Source organism: Daphnia pulicaria, chromosome 7, assembly GCF_021234035.1.
Source record: "Daphnia pulicaria isolate SC F1-1A chromosome 7, SC_F0-13Bv2, whole genome shotgun sequence".
Taxonomy (NCBI): Eukaryota; Metazoa; Arthropoda; class Branchiopoda; order Diplostraca; family Daphniidae; genus Daphnia; species Daphnia pulicaria.
Window position 1 is genome coordinate 12,147,820 of NC_060919.1, and position 23,755 is coordinate 12,171,574.

The 23,755-nt window shown below is 41.6% G+C and overlaps 1 protein-coding gene across 4 annotated transcripts; it reads left to right on the forward strand.

The window, feature by feature from the left end:
- The first annotated feature begins 1,451 nt into the window (after window positions 1-1,451).
- Window positions 1,452-13,544, forward strand: LOC124348628 (proton channel OtopLc-like). 4 transcript variants are annotated; one of them, XM_046798854.1, is made up of 13 exons: window positions 1,452-2,151; window positions 5,969-6,496; window positions 8,581-8,636; window positions 8,781-8,974; window positions 9,346-9,460; window positions 9,830-10,055; window positions 10,268-10,326; window positions 10,391-10,486; window positions 10,551-10,842; window positions 10,908-11,082; window positions 11,288-11,561; window positions 11,635-11,833; window positions 11,937-13,544. In XM_046798854.1, exons 1-13 carry the CDS (start codon window positions 1,824-1,826, stop codon window positions 12,323-12,325), a joined length of 2,931 nt encoding a protein of 976 aa, XP_046654810.1. In that variant the 5' UTR covers window positions 1,452-1,823; the 3' UTR covers window positions 12,326-13,544. The 4 variants fall into 4 exon arrangements, with proteins under 4 accessions (XP_046654810.1, XP_046654811.1, XP_046654814.1 ...); XM_046798855.1 differs by having other exon boundaries at window positions 11,312-11,561; XM_046798857.1 differs by lacking the exon at window positions 1,452-2,151 and adding an exon at window positions 3,910-4,611.
- The last annotated feature ends 10,211 nt before the right edge of the window (window positions 13,545-23,755 follow it).

Below are 23,755 nucleotides of genomic sequence, written 5' to 3' on the forward strand. Positions count from 1 at the left end.
TGAATCAATGCCAGCAAATAACCAACAGAGTCGTCGTTCTGGTTAGACGATGCTGACACGTGGTGGTGGTGATGACCGACCCCGGAAATGCAGCTGTGTGAGACGTTCCAATCTGGCGCAAGCATCAAGCCCATTACGGCCTTAATAATGATCGTAATAAAACCCGTCGTCACTATTATGACTCCTACTTGGTGTCCGCGGTCTGTTGGAGTTATACTCCGAATCACCGCGTCTCCGTAAAATGTGTTGAAAGTTCATCGAGTGTTAGATTTGAGAATGAATCAACTGTTGTGATGGATAAAACCGACAAAGTCTTGTAGCTTAAGGGGAAATAGAATTACAGGGTACGAACTAAAATGATAGAGGAGATGACAACAGACACGAAAGAAAAAATGCGTCATTGGCTTCTGATTTTTTATAACTGCGCTAGAGGCGACTGAAGGGAAGAAATGACGTTCGATTATTATGCGGGTGACGTGTTAGAAAATAGCATGTATTTTTCTCCTAAGTACGTTATACATTATTCTCGGCGTGAATAACCAACGGTACATATTTGCATTGGAAGTAATTTTTTTTTTTCTAAATAGGAACGAATGTTCATTTGAAAGAAAAATCAACAGCAGATGCTATGGCATTTTAAGAAGGCGGTGATGCGCTCGCAACATTCCCGCGCGCTATTCTGCCGAAAAGAAGAGGGTCAGGCTTGATGCGCCCAACGAGATAACAGCGGTAAATGACATTTAGCGAAGCCTCTATGAAATATACTGTAGGAGAAATGAAAAAGGAAAATCTGGAAAAAAGCGGGAAGCAAAAGGAATCGAAACAGGTGCTTGGCATTGACGTCCTATTGTGCCCATCTAACACGAGTGCATTACCTTAAAAAAAGTACGTTATCATCCGGAGAAAATGAAGTAGAGGGGCCACCTGCCGACGTCAAATGGCCGGGATTCCGTCGCCACTGTAACGATAACGGCATCTTTTTCTTGTCGGAAATATGCGTTGGTGTAGCGTCTGCGTATGTTTACTCTCTGGCTAACTAATATGCGTGTCGTCAAAAGGAACTGGAGAAGACTCGATCTTGTCTATTAAGTATACGACGATGCTCACTCGGCCTGTGAAACAATCTGATTTTAATAAAAAAAGGGACCATCATTGGCATTCACCTGTCGAGAGTGGCTATAAGCCATTCTCTGTGCGTGGCCTGGAAAAATATCGAGAAAAGTAACCGAATTGAGTAAAAGAAGAAGAAGAAGAAATATAAAATTGTGTTGCTCAGATATTTATATATTATATAGACGTATAGAGCCAGCAATGAGGTAAAGTAACAGGTGGCCAGCGTGAGCTCAGCAGTCTGGCTCCTTTTCTAGCGGTATATCTGTATGCACACACCTCTTCTGCACTCCATCCCGCCTGCTGCTGACGTTTCCAACGTAGCCTGACCATAGCAGTAGAGACGGGACCGACCTAGAGCAGCCCATTCCTTCCTACCAAACCACCAGCACCAGAAGTATCCGCAGCAGAAGTCACTGCTGCTGCTTCGGTAACTATACCATCGGGAGCCACATACTAGCGGCCAGTTGTTTGTGGGACATGCCACAGTCTTCCTCCAACTTTCCTCCGTGCTGCAATCCATCGTAACGTTCCAGCGTCTTTTTGAATAGGACTACATATTTGACGCACTTTCGGTTACATTGATTCAAATCGTCGTTCATCATTTAAACAAACCAAAACGTGTTGAGAGAGGCGGACGTGTATAGACCAGTGCACTTTTATTTCCTTTTGGGGGAAGTTCGAGACCAAACCAAAAAACCCATTCGAAAATTATGTCGGAATTCGAACCCATCCCGGAAGAGATTCCTCGCCAGAGCCGTTCGGCCCAAAAAGATGGCGGATCTTCTGACAGGAAGAGCAAATCGAGTGACAAGCACGCCGTCAAGGAGAAGAAATCGCGGAGCAGCAAGAACAAGGAAGGAAGGAGCAGCAGCAAAGGAGATTCTCCGCCTTCCGGTCCAGGTGGACACGGTCACGGCCGATTGGGTAGCAACGGCAGCAGCAAATCCGGGAGCAAACACAAGAGCGAGCCTCTCATCAGCCTCACTGCCACCGCCGAAATGGATATGGGGTTGCCCGAAACCAGCAACAACAGTCACGGTACCGTCCTCTGTTTTGTTTGACTAATTGACTTATTCTTTTTATCCGCGGTTATTTTGTTGTTATTGTTCTTCTTTCCTATTGCGGGTTGGCAGTCAGATGAATGGAGAATGTCACAATTGGCTCAATTGGCTCAATTTTTTGCTCAGCGCGCCCGCTATTATTTGGACTTACTCTTCAGTGTCCCTAGTACTTCTTTCGTTCCGTCCTTGCGCAATTATTATTCCGCTTCTTTTCTTTGATTTTGTTTTCCGTTTCTTTTTTTATTGCGCCTTATTCTCTCTATCCTTTTCGGATCATTTCTCTGATTTTGTGGCAACAGCACCGCGATGTACGCTATTTAAGCAGATGATTGTATAACAGACGTCGTCCAGCACCAACTGTATTAACCGGTATTAACCATATATACCGCGCTGTAGTCCCGTTCGGGATGACTTTGCTGATCTACACGGAATAAGATTGTGGTTTATGACGTGACTGCTGTTGGACAGTGATGCGGAATCAAACCGTCAATAACCGCAGAAGCCACTCGTCTACATCCGTCTCTCTCTCTGTGTTTTTAGTACGTGTATCAACTTGGGTGAGCTCGGTTATGCCTGCGATGGTTATTATACCGCCATGTCGATGCACGTTGAATAAATAGAGCGTGAAAGGACGCCGTTACTGCTGCTCTTTAGCTCTAGAGCGTAATCCTGGCCCAAATCTTATAGGATGTTGGATGGGTACCCTTTCCGTGGCTGCTTTGCTGGCTATTCTCGGACAAGAAAATAAAAACGTGCCCAGGAGTTAAAAGCACCGAATCCAGTAGCCCCCTTTACTATAATATACCTAGAGTTTATGGTCAGCAAGGAGATGGCACCGGTCGGATGATCGAACTTGCGTGCAAGTGCACCAGCAAGCCGCACGCACTGTTTGACTCACGCAACCCAATCACCGGTGAACGCGCGGTTGACACGTTTTTTCAAAGGGGATTCAAGCGTATCGGGGTGATTAATCAAAAGCCAAAATGCTGCTGCTGTGAGGGGTTATTTTTTTTTTACGCAAGAGTTATATAAGCCAATTAGATTCAACCGACATGCTCACCAATCGAAAACAAAACTCCTCTTCTAGTTCTATTTGTTGTCTAATAGCTGGAATCCGCCGATGTGTTATTATTATGGGCTGTTTTCAGTTCAACTGTGTACGAGTGGTAATAATAATAAAGCCTTGAAGGTGACTAGGCCAAGATGCCCACGTGACTGTGAAATGGTTTTATGACGCCACAGTTAAAGCCAATTGGAAACGATATTTTGGTTGCGCTGACGAGAACCGCTGAGAGCTACGAAAGCCAACCCACTTTTTTATTTCTTTTGTTTGAATTCTCGTTTGCCTCCCAGATGGTCTGGTTCTCTCCGTCTCCGACAGGTGCATCACAGTCTGAACCAACGGGGCAATAGTAAATGCATGGCAGAAAAATCCAGGCGCATTCCTACCATCGTTCAAACGATGACTTGATATCGTTCGATACTTATTCAAATGGCCATTTAGACAAATAGATTTCTTGCTTCGCTTTTTTTTCCAATAGGAAATTGTAAAAAAGAATAAAATGAAAGGCGTTGAATTGGATGACGAGGAAAATGAATTTGTTTGGTCGCCATGACGCCATAGATTCGTCACTTGGGGGCAGCGAGAAAAAAAAAAGAGCGTCACTGGAGCGTGAATCGCCCCCAGTCTGCAGACCGCTATCTTTCCTTTTGGTCGTGTTTCGTCCAGATTTCATACCTTCTGCTTCTTCTTATTCTTCTTCTCTCGAGATGAAGTGAACGCTCTAAAACGTTCATGCAATCAGTCAGAAAAGCAACGTGCATACCTGTGGACGTTTTTCCTGTACAGGTCTGAACTGTTTTTCTCGCCTTCATAAAAATTAAACGGCCAGTTTCTTCATAATTTCGTGGTGTGTGCGCGTCTCAGACAATATTTTACCGCTATGCGGAATCCGAAATCATCGCTGTTCGTTACCCCCATCGCCGTGTTCTCGTCGTTATTGTAATTCTCATTTGGAATTATTGGTAATATCAATTCTACCGAATACAGCAGTTTACTGTGATTCTAACGGTCCGGTTCTTTTTTAGCCGTTCAACTCTTGCCAGCTGACAATTAAGTTCACGTCCTCTTTTACTACGCGTTATTATTGCCCCAAACTATACGGTGCGCGTGATTCGCTCGTCGGTTCATCTGACAGCTATAGTTAACTCGACAGAAAAATTTGCATTTTGGAATCGACAAGAAAGTGTTACTATTGAAATATGACGACTCAGAGTCAAAGAAATCGCGATGCCGACGTCTTTTTCGTCTCGCAGAATGCGGTCATCGAAGCTCCGAGCCCTTCTCTTCCGCCGCATTGTTGCCCGCCATTGAAGATGTCGTCGATCCATCAATTCAATAAACAGCAACAGCCGCGCAATGACCCAACAACATCAGGTATATTTCGAAATGAGCCAAGACAAATCTCAGTACGTATACCGTAATGATTCCTGTTGAGATTCACCCACGTTCCAGCTTTTCTTCACTTGACGCTACTTCCCTGAAATATGAAAGTTATTCGTTGGCAAATAAGGAAATAATGAAACTCAAATTAAAAACAAGGAGAAAGGGCATCAAAGAACAGCTGGGCAAAGGGAAAGATTGCCAAGACTTACGGTATATTTTCTTTATTTCTCCTTTTTTTTATGGGGATGTCTACACCGGGGAGCCGATGAGAATTGAGAGTTAGCGAGACTGTATTTTTATCCCGTTTGCTTTCGATTTTATTCTTTTCCTCGGATCTAACTGTTATTTCTATAGCTGTATAAAAATAAGGGCAGGGAAATGGGAACTCGATACGGAATCCATCTGGGCGGCGCTTTTTTTTGTACTATCAATTCAAAAGACTTTCAGGAAACAAAACAGAAAATCTGAAAACCATCTGTTGGCGTTCCAGGTACAGTAGTATAGATAATGTCGAAATTCGAAATGTCGGTGTCAACAGTCTAATTTAGACTTGGCATATTTAACAGCAGATATCTAGCTACTATAGACTTTTTACAGAAATCCCCATAGCATAGCTACAGGGCAACACCGCAGCCTGTTTGAAATGTTGAAAATCTTCGTCAAGATTTATACGTAATATCCGCGTTGAAACAGCAGTTCGCACACCATATCCATCCCATATTTAGCCGTTCAACTAGGGAGAGAGAGAGAAAGAGATACGCTTTGTTGCACTCGACGGACTATACGCTTTATTCCGGATGGATGAGGAACAATTAACGGAAGAAGGGCTATAGAAAAAAAATAAAATAAAAAAAAACAAACATAAAATAACGAAAGTTATACACTCACACTCACAAAGACAAAAATAACAAAAAAAAAACACCTGCACCTCGGGGTTTAAGCGACATCATGGGTGCCTGTTTTTTCTCTCTCTCTTCTTCTTCCTATATAAACACACACATTACAGGTTCGCAGTAGCCATCAGCTTCATAAACACTTCCATCCGTTGAAGCATGTATTGCGGGTTGTGATTAGTTCTCATCGGCTAGGTTTCGGTGGGAAACTTCCCCTCTTTTTCGTACACACTCACACACACTCGCCTCTGTACATTTTCCCTTAAACGGACGTGATATCAGGTGCTGGGCGAGAACAAAACGGGCCAGCTCGACGGGCACACTGCACAGTACAGTCTTTTAGCGAGTAGAGTGTAGTAGCTACCTATAGTCCACTATATACTACCACGTATTACGTGTGTGTTGATAACCAAAAAGAGAGAGTACTGACGCTAGGCCGGCTATTTGCTGTTCAGAATCCGTCGCGAAGAGTCACCACCACCAGCATAAACAGCAACACTTAGTAGCAACGTCCACCACCAGTGTCTTGTCGTCTCGCCCGCCATCCGGTGCCACTTCGTCGTCGGTGCTGCTCGACAGTCGTATTAATAAAGAAGAGACGGCCGCTAAGCAAGCGAGAGCTCCGCAGCATCCACGTTCGAGCGCGCCGGTGACAAAGCCCGCACGCAAATTGGATAAGAGCCAGAATCAACTGGAAGAATCCAGCAGCGATAGTTCGCACTACGCCGTCAGTGCCGGGGCTGCCATCAACAACAAGTTCCAGTTGGTGTACGACGTGATCCAGCTGGATCGCGGCAAAATAACTGACAATCAGCAGCGTCTTTCGACTTCGACGACCGTGGGAGCTTCGGCCATCAACAGCAACGTCATTCTGGCCGCCGCTCCGTGCGACAAACACCCGCCCGAATATTTCGCCCAGTTGCTGCAAGACAAGCAGAACCAGAAAGCTAAACTGAACCAGCTCTGGCCCAAACACTGGGGATGTAAGACTGACTTGATTATTCCTTTTTTCTTTTCTTTCTTTCCTATACATATTTTTTTGTTGTTGCTATCTCTATTATATTCTGTTTGGGATTGGGATTGATTGTTTGGGATGCTGTGTGAAGCGAATGGGTTACATTGTTCCGTCCTGTGGATCAAGAGCAATCGTCTTGATTATCTTTTTTTCATTTCCATCATACCGCTTGAGTATATCTAATACCTTTTTTTTAAATCTTTCTATTTTTGGACCGGGAATTGCATTCGGTTGAATGGCTTATTTTCGAGTGGGAGAGGAGCCAAAATGGAAATCTGTTTCGCGCTGTGCTCAGAAATGATTGTGCAATTTTAAACAAGGAAAGTCATTGCAACAGTACCATACTTCCTTTATAGTGATTCGAGAACTAATTCGGACCGTTATCTATAACAAGCTCAACGGAAAAATGGTCTCTGCAGTATACTCATTGTTTGAATCGCCAATTTTTAATTCCGTACTTCATTAATAATTGAAAGTGCTAAATAATCCCGTAGTCTTGGTGAAATTGGAAACCGTTTGTTTCAGGCGTCAGGGCATTGACTTTTTTTTTTAACTTAAAAATGGTCAACTGATTTTGAGTTTTTCTAGCGAGAAAGTGGGAAATAATCGGTAACCGATTCTCATCGTAAAGTGATATTAATTGTCGCTAAAAATACCTTTTTATTCATCTATTGTTCACGAGTGAGTAAAAATACTTGCATAGGAACCGTCTTTGATTCTCTGTGGGTATTTGTAGAATTATCTCTACATGTTTATAGAGAGATGCCCATATAAAACGGGCGTGTACTAAGGGGCAACAGATTGAAGGCGCGTGTGACGGCCGAGCGCTATAGGCTCTCTACTACCGGGGTGAATGCACTCGCCACGGGTGCCAAAGTCCGAGAACCAAGAGCCGAGAATTTCAACAAATTTCATATTTGACTACCGGTGGCGGTAAAGCATCAATGTCTATACCTCCACGCTCTTTTACTCCAGCGAGTAGAGAAGAGGAACTAAAAAGAGTAAAAAGAAAAGAAAAGAAAAAACACCGTTACACACGAATTCTCATCAAGTCCCGCACGGTGTGGTGATATTAATGAGGACCCGGAGAAGAGCAGATGGGAAAAGTCTGCTGCTGGTGGACAGAACAAAAGGCGAGTCCAAATCACCCGTGTTCCCTTAAGCGAGAACGAGTGATGCTATAACACAGCTGATGATAGAACTCTGTAACCAGAAAACAGCCATCACTGCTAGAGAATCAAATAAATTTTTTTTTCCTTTTCGAAGTTTTATACTATTTCCTTCTTATCAAATTATTCAGAATGCAACGATCAATTGAAAGATTTAGTGATTTGAAAAAAAAAAAATTGGATGAATGCTATGCGAAAGTCTTGCAAAATAAATGTATAGTAATACCGTTTGGCATGTACACGAAGCCAGATTCGTAAAAGCAAAGCTTTGTGTAAACGACAGACTGTCTGATATTTTAATAGCAACAATTTGGTCTCTCGGCGGATTTTTTTAAGGTGGCCCATTTTGAAGCGTCTTATATTTCCTGTATCATCTACCTGGTTGATCCACCTGTTGCGCAACTGCTGTGAGTCTGTTCCAATAATTTTGTGTTTCTTTCCCAGCAGCGAACAACCGCAGCGTAATAATTAATTGTTTTTCACGCAAAAACTAAATTGAATCTTTCCGTCTTAATGACCCTTGTGCTGAATGATTCTTTTTACTGGTTGTCACGGACGCCATGCAATCCATCAGTTTCATTCAGTCAATCAGACACACTGTATATTGTAGGTTACACGGTTACACGGTCAATTTTTAACTCGATTTTTAATGAATTTTCTGACTACTACATTCTGTAAAATAACCGGAATAAGAAATACTCGTTTAACCATTAACTCTTCGGTGATTGTGAACTACTTGCGCGCTGAGCCACGAATTAATCATTTGAAGTTGTACTGACCGCCAACCAACAATTCTTTCAAAAACCAAACTTGTCTGGATGCTAGATATAACTTTCAGTTACTAAAATAAAACAATTTGATGTTTTCATCCATGTTTAAACAGCGTATAACGATCAACCTGAACGGGACTCTTTGGACGGCAACCTTCCCAGCAGCTCGGTAAGTCGTCCAAAAATAAAAGAAATCGTCTTCTGTTGTTTTATCCAACTCGCACACCCAAGTACCGATAAAATGAGTCAAAACTAATTTTTTTTAAATTTATTTTTCTTTGTCATTGATTGTCGCTTCGGGGGAAATGAACAGTTCGATCCGTCGAAATCCAAGCGCAATTTAAAAGAGAAGGAAGCTGCAGCGGCTGGCCTGTCTACCAGCCTTGATCCGCCCGCTTTCGACCTTCCTGTATCATCAGCACGCAGCATGGCCGGCAACAAATCGATTGCGCCGTCGACCAAATCCGTCATGAAGAGCGCCAACTGGAGCGGCGAACGTGAACCTTTGTGAGTATATCTAAACTGTAAAAGATAAAAACTTTTACGAAACGGTCAAATGACAGAAATTTTACAGGGTTTTTGAGTTCAATATTTGGCCAGCAGGACAATGGGTATATCAATTTGTAACAGTTAACTGTTCTGGGATTGTATAAACAGTTTAACAACTAGGTCAAAACATTTTACAAATATAGATTGCTAGTTTGCCTCGTAATCATAGAACTAAACTTAAAAAGTCTAACTGATGTTTTGCGGTTTTTTACGATTGCTATACATGTAATAGCATTAAACCCAAAGTATAGAAATAATTCGTTGATCATATTGTTAATTCTGAATAGTGCTAACCCGCCAAACGTCCTGTTTTATTTAATTACATTCAGTACTCATCTGTGGGTATCACTCAGCTCCATGTACGGGAAATTAATGGTGGTCCTCATGCTGGCCTTTTGCTTCACCGAAGTTATGGATAACTCCATTGCTCCACTGACTTTCCAGGTAATAACAATCAAATTAAATAACTCTATACGAATTATCTGGCTAATCAAAAACAAAATACAAGAAATGGTTCAGTGAACTTCATTGCTTCCAACCAGCACTATAATATGTGTAGGTTTTATTTTGATTGGCTTTACGAAGAAATAATAACGGATACATAGAGAATTTATTTCGATTATTGGTTAAAATATAGCCAATGACTTGTTGAAATCAAATGTAAAAAAATAATAATAAATAAAGAAAAAAAAGTACCGTAACAGTGGTTCTTGTTCATCTGACATCAGCATTATTTATACTGAGGTGTTTGCAGACTCGGAAATTGGAGCTCGATGACCTAAACTAACGTTTGAAATGTCGTTGCATCCACAGGGAGTTTTCATGATCTACCTGTATGTGGGCAGCATCGTGGCAATCATGTGCATCTACATTTCACTGTTGATCGACCAGTGCCCATCGCTTACCAAGTCGCGCGAGAATTTGACGAGCGGCGACGCCGAGACAGGATCGATCGGCTCATTTGACACGCTCAAACGAGCCCACATTTCGCGAGCCCAAACACCTCGAACGTCTTTCTACTTGCGTGTCGGAGCCCTTGGTACGTAAATGTGTGAAAACGAGACGATTGCTGGTCCATATCATTTTTCCGTTACACTGTTGTTTTTCTTGTTGGACAACAAGCGGTCTCTCAACGGGTCTCAAAATCCATTAGAATAAATCTTCGGCTCTTTTCATTTTATTTCACACATAGTTTATAAGAGAGATTTTCAATCGGTTCAATTTATTTTTATTTTTATTTATGAAATACAGTATTTGGATTGGCCACTTTGATCTTTAATGGTCTTGAAATCGCCATGCATTCTACTATGGTAATTCATTATTAATTAGTTACAATTTGTATTGGGAATGCTGTAATAAAATTTAATTTTTAAGGAGGGAAAGTGCGTGGCAGAAATCGTGTTCGCTCATCCAATCCTGCAGGCTTTATTTACTTTCCTTCAAATGCATTTTCTCTTCGTCAATTCTGAGGTGAGTACATCCGAAATTTGTGTGTGTATATGGAATTAAAGAACAGACTAAATGATTGATTCAGGTTCTGGTGGAGAAATTTGGTTTGTTGGCCCGCTTTGGTTTCATGCACCTGATCGCTACCAACGTTTCCTTGTGGATTCGCACTGTCGTCTGGGAGTCGGCCAACGAATGGCTTCACTATCTGCATCACCAGCAACTCCACAAGGGAGCGGCGGGCGGCATTGCTGGCGGACCAGTAGCACAACGCCAGTACGGTGGACGCAATGGTGGCGGTTACATGCCTAGTGCCGATTACTCCTATTTCGACGATGAAGCCGATTTTCCTGCCTCCAACAACATTGATTACATCACCGGTAAGCGCAATAACATTATTTTTCTAAAACAAAACTGAAATATAATTTTTAAATCGAATGCGTAGCCTCGATCGGAAACCCATCGTCGCTGGCTTCAAACTGCAACTCCAGCTTCGAATTCATCACACAAACGCACATCCAAAACATGGTCGGGCTCTACGAGTGCTTCAACAACAACACCTTGGGCAAGATGTGGGCTACATCGATGCCTTACCTGTTCCCCTTTCTGGTTGAATACAAGTAAGCGCTCACTAACCGCCTCTTATCAAAACTGACATAGTGCATAGTATAGGCTAGCGCATTCAAGTCATATAGCTTGCTGATTCATTCGAAACCATTTGGGGCTATTCGAAACAGAGGTCGACTAAATGGTTTCGAAATGATTCAATGTGACTGGTTTGTGATGAATGCTGACGGGTCACACCCGTTATTATCTTCTTTTTAGACTTAAATTGGAACTTCATTTCAGCCTGATCGCTGCCGCTGTCGCCTACATCATGTGGCGCTCAGTGGGTCAACTCAAGAAGAACGGCGTCTTCCAAAGTCGGCTACACAAGCAGCTCACCTCCGTGCCAGACGATATTAACAACACGCTAGACCCACACCGCCCCAAAGGCCACTGGCGTGTCGATTGCCAAGGAGCCAGCAAAGGTCTTTTCCTCGGTTTGCTCTCCCTCGTCGCTGGAATCATCGTCCTCATCATCTTCTTTGTCATGAAAGTGAGTCGACTACTATTTTCAAAACGCATTAGGTATTTCAATGAAAATGTCAACGTCGAATGATATTTTTTAGGACAATGTTGAATTCCGACCGGATCTGTTTTGGTTGTGCACTGGAACTCAAGTGACTGTCTTAGCTTTGGCCACCATCTTCAACGCCATTGGTTTCATTCAGCTGCCAAAGTTATCACTATCACTGCACAAGCCGCTTCATTTGGACGTTTTATTGGCTAACATCACTACCTACGGAGTCTTCATCTATGCCATCTTTGGTAAGTGAAAAGCATTTTTCTAAATAGCCTTATTATATAAAGCTATAACTGTAAAGCAAACTTACTTATTCCTGTCTGCGACAACCAAACCAAAACCTTACAGGTCTGATTGTGGGCGGTACGAATTTGTACGACCAAAAGCATGTCATGATCTTCGTCAGTAACGGACTGTTGCTCATCCAAGCCACGATGCAGGGCATGTTTATCGCCGAGGCCAGCAAGCGTGTGTGCACCTCACGATATCAAATGCTGTTCAAACCCGGCAGGCAGATTGTTACTTTCCTTCTTTTCGCCAACATCACGCTTTGGCTGCTCGACACGTTCATGACACACAACTGGATGACACAGGAATTACATTTCTCATTCTATGGGTTCTTGGCGTGGGGAATCATCTCCCGTTTGGCCCTGCCTCTCCTCGTCTTCTATCGATTCCACAGCGCAGTTGTTCTCATCGAAATTTGGAAAAACACTTACAGGACCAAAGATGTCTAAATCGCAACAACAGCGCTTTCCTTCTAGCGCAACAGTTCATCAACCATTACTTTCTCGTTTGCTCGTTCTCTTACCTCACCATAATATCACATTGATCGGCACATTCCCTTTCGAATTATTTATTATCTCTTTTCAATATTTAATCGTTAATTCGTCTTAATTTCATTCATCTGGCCATACTGAAAATGATTCCATTCTCCATTTGACTGCTGATTGTCCTTCTCGTCCCAATTTTTTGTTTCATTCATCACCAGGTATTGTCTTTTATACTATCCTGCACTTTGCGATCGATAGAAAAAAGCCTATCACTTGTCAAAGGGGACAGACAATCGAACAAAATAGGCTGTAGTAGCCTAAGCCTATCTCACGAAGGTTGTAACAATTTTAATACAACAAAATATTACACAAAAAGGTAATATAGAGAAGCAACCTAATGAATTCAAATTACCTACGCATAATGATAACAGGCTTAAGCCTCAGAAAATTTTGGGAAATGCTTTTGCGTTTGTGTTAACTAAGCTTGATTAATGTGTAGCTGGGCAAAATTTTACATATCACGTCATTTGTAATCGACATAAGACTGGCCGCTGAAGTGTATAAATGTTGTTTTGAAAAGTCAGCAGAACTTTGCGTGCTTTTTTAGGCAATTGTTCCCGTTATTGGTTGGGCAAATGAATCGGATGCGTAAAATTTAAATAATAACTCTAAAAATCACAGATAAACTCGACGCTATCTATACTTTCTAGTACTAGAATATAGGTCCGTTCTGATATTAGACCTATCTAGTGCCTACTGTGTCTCTATTTATTTTGAAATTCATAATTAATTGTGGTTATTTCCAGTCAATTACGAGGAATTTGTACAATCTCTATCTTCAATATTATGGGCCTTTACCGAAAAACACTAACCAAGGGAAGTTAGTGTGTAGTTTATTAAAAGAGGTGCTGCTGGGCTAAGAACTGGGCACACTATTTAGTTCATGTCAATTATACTAAAAGACAACATTTATGATTAAATTCATCATGTTTTACCATTGCGCTCTGTAGTGACAAGCTTACTTTAGAAACTGTTGAGCGATTGTCGGATTGTTGTATGGTGAAAACATGAAATTGGCCTGATTGTGTGTCCTTTATATATCTTATTTGTTATGGAGCCCTGTACGGTGTACGCCTACGTATTTAGCCCCCTTTATAAATATCAAATACAAGTTTCTGCGTTACACTGTTTTTTTTGGGGGGTTGAATTAAGTTTAAAATTTTTTTTTATATTATTGCTTGTTTTGCACGAATGTGGATCATGTTCGATTATATGCCTTCTAGTACAGTATGGAACGTCAAATGACCCTCTCGATAGTGCTATTTATTTTTAAAAAAATCACTCGAAGAACGGGGAGAAGAGGGAGAATAGGACGAATGGGAGGGAGGAGGAAACGTGGGTCCCCTTTTTTTTCGTACGCCCTCCTCCCTCCCATTCATCCCATTCTCCCTCTTCTCCCCGTTCTTCCCTCAAAAAAACGTAAACAACGCGTTTAATTCATTTTTAACAAATAGATGGGAATTCAGAAAAATAAAATAATTACATAAAAAAATTCCCTGTTCAATTCCCTATTTCCCTGTTGCAGCAAGTTTTACCATTATAAACAAGAGAAAAACTATAGACTAAAATCTAAGGGACCCCCCAAAACCCATAAGAGCTCCACATCGCCCAAAGTGAAAGTCAACATAATATGGCCGCCGCGAGGTTGCCATGGCTAGGGTACGCGTCATTGGTTTGCTCTATTGTAAAAAACATCAGATCATATTGACTCAAATGCTGCGTTGTCGCGATGGCAACAAATGTTAAAAAAAGATGTCGAACAGCCCTATAACAGTACGAAAAGTGAATGAGAATGCTGTTAAAAGAGAAGAATCCCTTTTAGAATTTGAATATGATTGAACTCGTATTCACAGCCATCTTATAGCCTGTAAACAATACAACATTTTAAATCATTAACTGTAAAAGCAGTAAAGCTCAAATATGAATAGAGTTGATGCATGAATAAGGGATTCTTTTGAAAATAATATCATTAGAATCAGTTTTTTACGCTGATTCTCATTTTTTTGTTTATTTTTAAAATAATAATTCCCCCCGTAATCTCACTTCAAAGTTGAGTTAGACTCCCTCCATTTTAAAATGGACCCCACGCCATTTTAGGTGGGCGGTCCTTAAAATGTGATGAATTTTGCTCTTTTTCCCCCTTTTCACCCTTTTTTGTGCTGCCTATACCCCATATTTTGCCATTAAGACGAAAAGGGTGAAAAGGGGGGAAAAAGAGCAACCATAAGAGAGTAAAGGCTCCACGGTGGATAAGTAAAAAAATCTGAGGCGTTTGCTGTCGTAGCCAAAAGATTTGCGTAGACAGCTATTGGCCATGATCAGAGCACGCTTCGCCGACTCACATTTTGCTTTGAGGTGCTCCTTCCATTTAACATTAGCGTCAACAATAAAGTCGAGGTAGTGAACCGAAGAGGATGGAGTAATTTTTACGCCATCAACGTCAATACTATGGTCCGGCCAGGCAGAGCGTTCCGAGAGAAAAGAACAAACACCGTTTTAAGGGCGTTCAAGGACAACTCTCTGGAGTTGAGCCACACCCCAACAGCATCACAGACAATTTGGAGATAGCGAGTGGCCATGGCCGGATCTTTGTGACTAGTGACAATAGTGATGTTATCGGCGTAAGCAATGAAATGGACGGGGAAGTCAAAAGAAAGCCGGAGTAGGTCATCGACCAAAATGTTCCGTAAGAAAGGTGAGAGTACCCCTCCCCCCCTGAGGACATCCAAGAGAAACTGATTTCGAGAAAGTTGCATTTTGAACAGAGAAGACAGCCGTTCTGTTGGTTAGGAAGCTCTGGACCAATTTTAAAAGATAGGAAGGACAAGAACGTATGGCCAAAGCGGCAATGATCGATGGATGCCACGCGGAGTCAAAAGCGCTTTTGATATCAAGGAAGGCTACTGCGCTAACTTTTTTCTCTTCAAATCCAGTTTCAACAAAGGAAATGAGCGAGTAAGCAGCTGTTTCAGTGGACCTTCCTTCCCTGAATCCATGTTGGAAGTCGCTTATCCAGTTTAAAGAACGGCTGTACCAGATAAGACGATCAAGAATTACTTTTTAAAGGAGCTTGGCCAGATTAGAGATAAGACTGATTGGCCTAAAGCTGTTGAGAGTAGCATAGTCGGGCTTGTTTGGTTTTCCAATAACTACAAACTTGACAAGTTTCCAGGGGCTCGGAAAAAAATAAAGCAGAAAGCAGGCGTTCAAAATCTTGAGGAGCAAAGGTTTTATCAATGGGAGGCTAAGCAGGAGGAGGCCGGCAGAGATGCCATCTTCACCTGGAGCGGATTTGCAGTTTAACGATTCGGCCGCAGCTTCAAATTCCCAATCAGAAATCGACGGGGGAATATCACAATTATTTTGGCTTAGAGAGAGACTGGAGTTTTCAATAATATTGGCGTGCATAGGCTCAGTAGGTTTATCAGCAGGAAAAAAATGGTCAGCTCATCCTTCAGCAATGATAGCAGGATCAGATGTGGGAAGACCATTAACAACAAGCTCAAGAGGAAAAGGGATGGATTGGGACTTTCCAGAGAATTCAGCGAGCGCTTTAAAGGTGTCGCCGGACGACGCAGGCTGACGGAAATCCGCCCACGCTTTGCATTTGGCCCGCCGCAACGCCCGTTGGTAACCGGACTTAGCAAACCGGTACAAAAACTCGTCCGCAGAGCTCTCACTTCTAGACCATGTCTTAAATGCCGTCCGAGCTTTAGTACGGAGGGCATAAAGTTCCGTTTTCCACCAGGGCATGTTTTTAGAATTTACAGCTATAGGAGCTTTCACCTTGGCCGAACTAGCGCAAGAAACCAAGGAACCACAGCAGACAGATTCAAAATATCGAAATCAGTAGAACCGGGAGACGGAAAGGACACAATATGTGACTCAAAGTTGGGTAGTGATCGAGCTAGATTGTCCAGAAAAGTAGTCCTATTAATACAGTTTAGATCCGAAGCCTTCCGCGCAGCAGAAGGATTCACAGGTGGAGGAGCCATTCCAGCAAACTCCACCTCGAAATAGATGTATGGATGGTCCGAGAGGGAGAGAAAGGCAAGGTACAGCCACCGAGATACAACAATTTGATCCCCCGCGAGAGTAATATCAACGAAAGAGGTGCCTTTCGGAATGAAGTCAAGGTCGGCGTGAGGCCTGTTTACTATATTTAGTTTGTGTCTAGTGATCAGATCCTCCAGCTCCCTCCCGTGTGAGTCTTTACCACAGCTGTTCCATAGTGGTTTTTTTGCGTTTGAATCCGTACCGATAATGGCTAAAGGGGTGGCGAAGCTGTCAAGAATGGCCGAAACAGTGTGACTAAAGTCGGTCAGAGATGGACGTAGGTAAGTGGAGCAGAGACATAGAGAACCAGATCACGTAGAATCACGAACGCAGGTGGAGAGATTGGGAGGGCCAGTGGAGGAGAGAGTGGCAGAGTGAGAGAAGGAATTGTAAGGATTCCGCCAGACTCATAGCAGGTAAAAAAGGGACACTTGACTTTCTAAAGTCACCCTCGCTATTGAAAAGAGTCAAGGCCAAGAGTAACCGACACAAACTAGACCCATAACTTCCGGGACAATTTAAACCTTATGCCTTTCTAAAAATGCCTCTTTGTTCATGAAAAAGCCAAGGTCAAAAGCTGACGCTACTAAAAATGCACCCCATTCTTCAACATTTCAAAATGTAATAAATAGAACTAGCAAGTAAAAAGTCGTAGCAGTCGTTACAGTCAGTCCGGCAGTTCAGTTACGCCAGTTCATCCCGTCTAAACTGTTCTTCCTCTGCACTACTTGATTCTACCCTATCTGAAATTCTCTCACTGACCAGACTCTTCCTTTCATCTTATCTCCACTCTCCTCAACTGTATTTGACCAGACGTACCTTCGATTGTCCAGCATTCTCGTATAGTGTAATCATGCGGTAAATACAAGTCTTTAGTAGAATCTTCTTTTATATTTTTATTCTTATGTTAGTAATTTACGCCATCACGCAGCGTAAGTTATTACATTGGTGGCAGCGATCTATCTGAACTCGTGTGTCTTATTTTTCACATATGTTTGCAACTGTGTACCATCACGTCAGGTGCGGTCTCCAATAATTTATTATTGGATGTAAAACTCACAGCCATCGACGTTTATGTATTTTTGGTCCCAGAACCCTCGTGTGGTGGGTACCGAATGAGTAAGATACGAGTCTTACGTCATTCGAAGCGGCTGTCGAAGGTTTAGCGATCGTACCAGGAACACGGCGTGGATCTTGGCAGTCGAGAAGGGATTGATCACGAGAATTTTTCTGGCTTTCAGAAAAAATTCAAACGAGTCAATCAAAAATATTTCTTATTGATTATGTCAAAAAGAAAGTAAAAAATTTAAAACAAACCCTCCAATAATTAAGAAACGGGAATAATGTGCAAAACATACATGTCGTATAGCAGTTCTGTTGGTCGTCGGCCGACTCTGCCTATTTATTTTTAAATTAAAACATAGCAGTCTTGTTGGTTTTCCGCCGACTCTGCCTTTTTTCCTTTTTTACATAAAACATAGCAGTTTTGTTGGTACTCAGCCGACTCTGCCCTTTTTTCTTTTATATAACAAATAGCAGTTTTGTCGGTATTCAGCCGACTCTGCCGCTTAATTTTTTTACAATAATTCATGACAGTTTTGTTGGTCTTCAGCCGACTCTGTCTTTAATTTCATTAATTAAATCGATCCACCGAGCGTCTCAGAGTAAAATTTTGATGAATAGACTTTTTTAATCTGGTTAATGATTTTAACCACACAATCAGAAAAGGTTAACAACCGAATGGAAGGAGTAACTATCGACACTCCTAAGGAGAAATTAGGAACGCCAGGCTTTTTGAAAAGTATAGGGTCGATCTTTAGTAAATTATCGCCTAAACAATTTAAAAGAGCACCAAAATTGCCCCAACCAACTGACGCCATCCAAGTGGACCGCTCGCAACCCTCTTCTGAAGAGGAAGAGGACGAGGAGGAAGAAGAGGAGGAAGACGAGGAGGAAGAGGAGGAGGAGGACGAAATCAAAAAGAATTTAGACAATCGTTCTTCTGAGGAACAAAGAGAAGACTGGGCACAAACGAAAGGGAAAGCGTTGGCTAGAACGCCTATTCAACCGAAACGACTATATCCAAATCTAGAAGAAGTAGAGGAAGACGAACAAAGATTAGGAGCTGATTTAAGAGCTGATTCAGAGGACGGTGACGACGAATCTGTTGACGAAGCTGGACCAAGCAAACCAGTCAGAAGAAATCGCAATCTGCGTGTCAAAGGACAACCACCGACTCGTATCAGTACACGTATTAGAGGCGAGCCTCCAGCACCACTAGAGAACGAACATATTGAAATAAATGTACTTGTTAATCAAACAGAAACTGTCATTAACGAGCAAGACAATTTGTCAAAAATCAACGAATTGAGCAGTGCAAAATTGTCAGACAGCGAATCTGACGAAGAGGAAATAACGGTAAACAGAAAGAATCTTACAAAAAGAGTAAAACAGAAAGAGAAAGTGGAGACTAGGCCTACAAGCGATTCCGAAGAAGAGCAAGTAACGGTAAAAATAACAAATCCGAGGAAAAAGGTTGAACAAAAAGGGAAAGTAGAAGAAAATAAAAAGACTAAAGTAAGGTCAATAACCCCCGACCGTTTGAGGGAAACAAATACTTTCCGAAAGGTTGAACAAAAAGGGAAAGTAGAAACAAATAAAAAGACTAAAGTAAGGCCAATAACCCCCGACCGTTTGAGTGAAACGAACCCTTTGAGAGATATTGAATTGTGGGAAACAACAACAACCTTTCCGAAAATGAAAGAAGAAGACGAAACAGTTATCATTAAAAGAAAGTCAGTAACATCACATCAGAGTCATTTTGACAAAATGTATCGATATTTAAGAAATGCAGGGGTCCCAAAAGAAGAAGCGAAGCACGGGGCCTTAATGGCATCAGAGCCACTAAACGATGAAGCCCTTTGCGACAGCGAAGTCGAATCGGAAGAAACCATTTTAGCTAAAGATTGTCGAGTAAAATCAAACCAGAGTTATTATAACAGTCAGAAGCTTTTACAGAATCAACAGCAAATGACTATATCGCTGTTGGCCCAAGTGCCCGCTTTTAACGGAATGGGGTCGACAAAATTTGAAGATTGGATAAAACATTTCGAAAGGGTTATTGACACTTCTGAGTTTGAGGAGGGTAAAAAAATTAAACTATTGTATTCAAAGCTTTTTGGGTCCGCAGAAGACTGCATAACGACTTTTCAATTATGCTACCCAAAAGAAGCAAAGTCTTTTACGAAGGTAAAGCAATGTCTACATGAGCGTTTTCACGGTGGAGACAGCCGAAAAATGTATTTAACAGAATATAATAACTGTACTCGTAATCCAGGAGAGTCTATCAGAGACTATGCGTGTCGTATACAGAAACTTTATTCGTTTGCTTATCCAACAAAAGCAGGGAAATCCGTGGATCTCGAGATGAGGGAATTAATGATAATGGACAGATTTTTGGGAGGGCTCAAATCAAATCTCCGGGAACGTATGAGTTTCAAGGAATTTAAAAATTTAAAAGATTTAGTAAAGGCTACAGAAAACTGTGCGGCTATATTAAACGAAGCGAAACTGGAGAAAAGAAATGTAGAATTTATTAATGCTATATCTACCAACTCCAATTCTCAAGCTTTGTCTGAAATAAAAAAGGAAGCAGAGGGATGGAAAATGGCCTCAGAAAAGAACCAAAAGTTATTAAGCGACCTTCTACAAAAGAAAGTAGAGAAAAAGCAGAAGAAACGAGAGGAAGGATTTATTAATGCTGTGTCCACTAACTCTAACGTTCAAGCGATGGACGACACTAAACGCGACCTAGAAGAATTAAAAATAACGGCGAAAAATAATCAAAAATTATTGAGCGACATGATGCAACAAGCTAGAGAGACGACAAAATTAATGAATCAAGTTAGCCAATTACAAGCTCAGGCAGTGGTACCCAATCAATCAGTTTTTCCACCCCAAAATCAGAATAATCAACAGAGCCAAAATCACAGCAATCAGTTCGTGGAAAGGAATACCCAAGGGCCACAGCCGCCACCCAAATACGGCAGCCAGCCGAATAATCAAGCAAACAGATATCCACCTAGGGAAGCTAAATATTGCTCTTATTGTGCAAAAACCAATGCAAGCAATCCAGTAACGCATAATACCGAAATGTGTGGATTCGGTCCACAAGGTCCCACTTGCTTCAAATGTAAACAAACCGGACATTTGGCACGTGACTGCCCGCAAACGCAGAATACCCAAAACGGGATATATAGACCCCCAGGACAAAATACCGCTGGGCAGCTTAATCCTTGGAACCGGGGAAACTAGAGACCACCAATTGTAACGTTGGGCAAAAAGGTGGGCCTTGTCCGAAATCCCGACAGACTGTTAATCAAGTAAAAGAAAGTAGAAAAAACAAAGCACCTCGACTTAAAATTCAAGTAGGGAGCGTAAAATTTAGCGGCCTTTTAGACAGTGGCGCCGGAAGAAGTTTAATTAATACTGATGTATTTAATAGGATAAAAAACGAAATCAAATATTATAACGCTGACGCCCCGGTCGATTTATACGGTGTAGAGAACACCAGATTGACTACAAGAGGATTAATAACCCTCGAAATCTCAGTTTTAGGCGATAATCTTCTGCAGGACTTTATCGTCGTCGATGGAATTAGCGAGGAATGTATCTTAGGTCTTGATGCTTTATATGAGCATAAATTTATTATTGATGGAAGCGAGAGGAAAATTTACAGAGTCAAGAAGACAACTTTACCCGACTCTGCGCCAACCATAATGGCGGGAAAGAAGATCACGATTAAGCCTTTTAGTGCCACTGTCGTTGAATCGGAAGGGAATGGGGCACAGCTTCCACCCAATCTTGCGTTTTATTTGAATAGAGGGCCGGGACTCAACAGCGGATTACGTTTAGATCCTTTTATCAGTAAGGGAGATGAAGGAGCATTTTTTTCAATAGCCATAGTAAACGAGACGAATAAACCAATAACCTTGCCTAAATACGAATTGATTGGAACTTTAGACTTCAGCAGAGTTGAAAGACAAAATATTAATTCTTGTACCGAGGACGAGGAACCAAGCGTCCCGTTAGATTTTAGAAACAATTTGCCTCAAGAAATGCCAGAAATAGACAGAGAGAATATAACTAAATTTTTAGAAAGTAGAAGAAAAATGTTTGCAACTAAAACAGGAGAATTGGGAAAAACAGGACTAGTAAAACACCACATTAACACGGAAGGACAAGGACCCATTCGATTACGACCCTATCGAATACATCAGAATAACAAGAGCGAATTAGAAAGTATTTTAAAAGAATTATTAGTTAACAAATTAATCAGACCGTCCGTGTCCCCATGGGCGGCACCCGTAGTGCTCGTAAAAAAGAAAAGCGGAGGAATCAGACTCTGCATGGATTATAGAAAATTAAATAGTATAACAAAGAAAGACTCGTTTCCTTTGCCTCGAATCGACGACGTTTTAGATTTGCTTCACGGGCAAAAGTATTTCACAACTCTGGATTTAGCGTCAGGTTATTGGCAAATTGAAATGGATGATAGTTCAAAAGAAAAAACAGCGTTTATAGTTGACAACAATCTATACGAATGGAATCGACTATCTTTTGGGCTGACTAACGCACCAGGAACCTTTCAACGATTGATGAACTATGTACTACGTTCAGTCATCGGAAAGATATGCTTAGTTTACCTAGACGATATAATCGTTTTCTCAAAAACAAGAGAAGAACATTTGATTAATTTAGAGCGCATTCTCGACCTGTTAAAAGAAGCTGATTTAAAACTCGGCCTTTCAAAATGCACATTCATGTCCGAATCTGTCCAATATTTAGGCCATGTGATTTCAGCAAAAGGAATCACACCTGACCCAGAGAAAATCGAACAATTAAAAAATTACAAACGTCCGACAACAATTGTAGAAATACAATCATTTTTAGGGCTTGCATCTTACTACAGGCGTTTCATTAAAGGTTTCGCGGATATTGCTCATCCATTAATTGAGCTCACAAAGAAAAAGAAAGATAAACAAAATAATTTAGTTAAGAAAATGAATAAAGATGAAGAAGAGGGAAACAACGCTTTCGAATGGGGAGAGACAGAACAGAAAGCTTTTGAAACCCTCCGCGAGTGTCTCATTACGCCGCCCATTGTCGCTTTCCCAGATTTTGAAAAAGAATTTTTAATTTTTACGGATGCTAGTAATTATGGTATCGGAGCTGTATTGAGCCAGATACAAAACGAAGAGGAAGTCGTTATTGCATACTCAAGTAGACACTTGAATGCAGCAGAAAAGAACTACTCCGCTATCGAGCGGGAGGCCCTCGCTATTGTATACGGGGTAAAAAGATATCGTCACTATCTACAGGACGAAAAATTTGAAATTATCAGCGACCATCGGCCACTACAATGGCTCGAGGCGCACAAAGATGAAAAAAGTAGACTGGGAAGATGGGCGATCGAGCTTTCGGCAGTCAAGTATAAAATTCGATACAAACCGGGAAAGGAACACGCTAACGCCGACTTCCTCTCCCGCATTCGAGTCGTAACCACTGAGGAACGAACGGATTTTACGGATAATATAATTGAAGAACAAAAGAAAGACGAGCTATGCTCAAAAATTATTCTCTATCTGGACGTAGGCATCTTGTCTGAGGCAGACGAGCTTGAAAATGCCATCTGGGTCAAAGAGATCGGAACTTTCCGAATATCCAAAGGGGTGTTAAGAAGGGAATTCCACCCACCATCAAAGAAAAGAAGGAAAATTATCCAAGAGCAAACGGTAGTTCCATATTCTTTAAGAAAAAATGTAATTAAAGAATACCATGATTCTCTGTTAGCGGGACATTTAGCATTCTTACGAACTTATTTCCGAATAAGAGATAAGTTTTACTGGACCGAAATGTTGAAGGACGTAAAGAAATATTGCAAGTCGTGCGAAGTTTGTGCTTTGCAAAGAAAAGTGGTTACAAGAGCCTATCTACACCCACTGGAGATTGCGACGGCTCCATTTGAAGTTATAGGCATGGATTTTCTAGGGCCAATCAAACCCGAATCCTTGAATGGAAATAAATACGTACTCGTCATAACTGACGCTTTTTCAAAATGGACGGAAGTCGTTGCATTGCCCAATCAAAAGGCTGAAACGACTTGCCGCGCCCTAATGGACAAGATAATCTTGTACCATGGCCCACCCAAAATTATCATAACTGATAGGGGCTCTAATTTTACATCCCGCCTATTTAATAATTTATGTAAAGAACTAA

Coding starts and splice junctions, on each gene's coding strand:
- LOC124348628 (XM_046798854.1), top strand. CDS start 1,824: ATGTCGGAATTCGAACCCATCCCGGAAGAGATTCCTCGCCAGAGCCGT. Junction 11,562..11,634: donor TCATCTTCTTTGTCATGAAA/GTGAGTCGACTA, acceptor GATATTTTTTAG/GACAATGTTGAATTCCGACC. Junction 11,834..11,936: donor CTTCATCTATGCCATCTTTG/GTAAGTGAAAAG, acceptor AAAACCTTACAG/GTCTGATTGTGGGCGGTACG.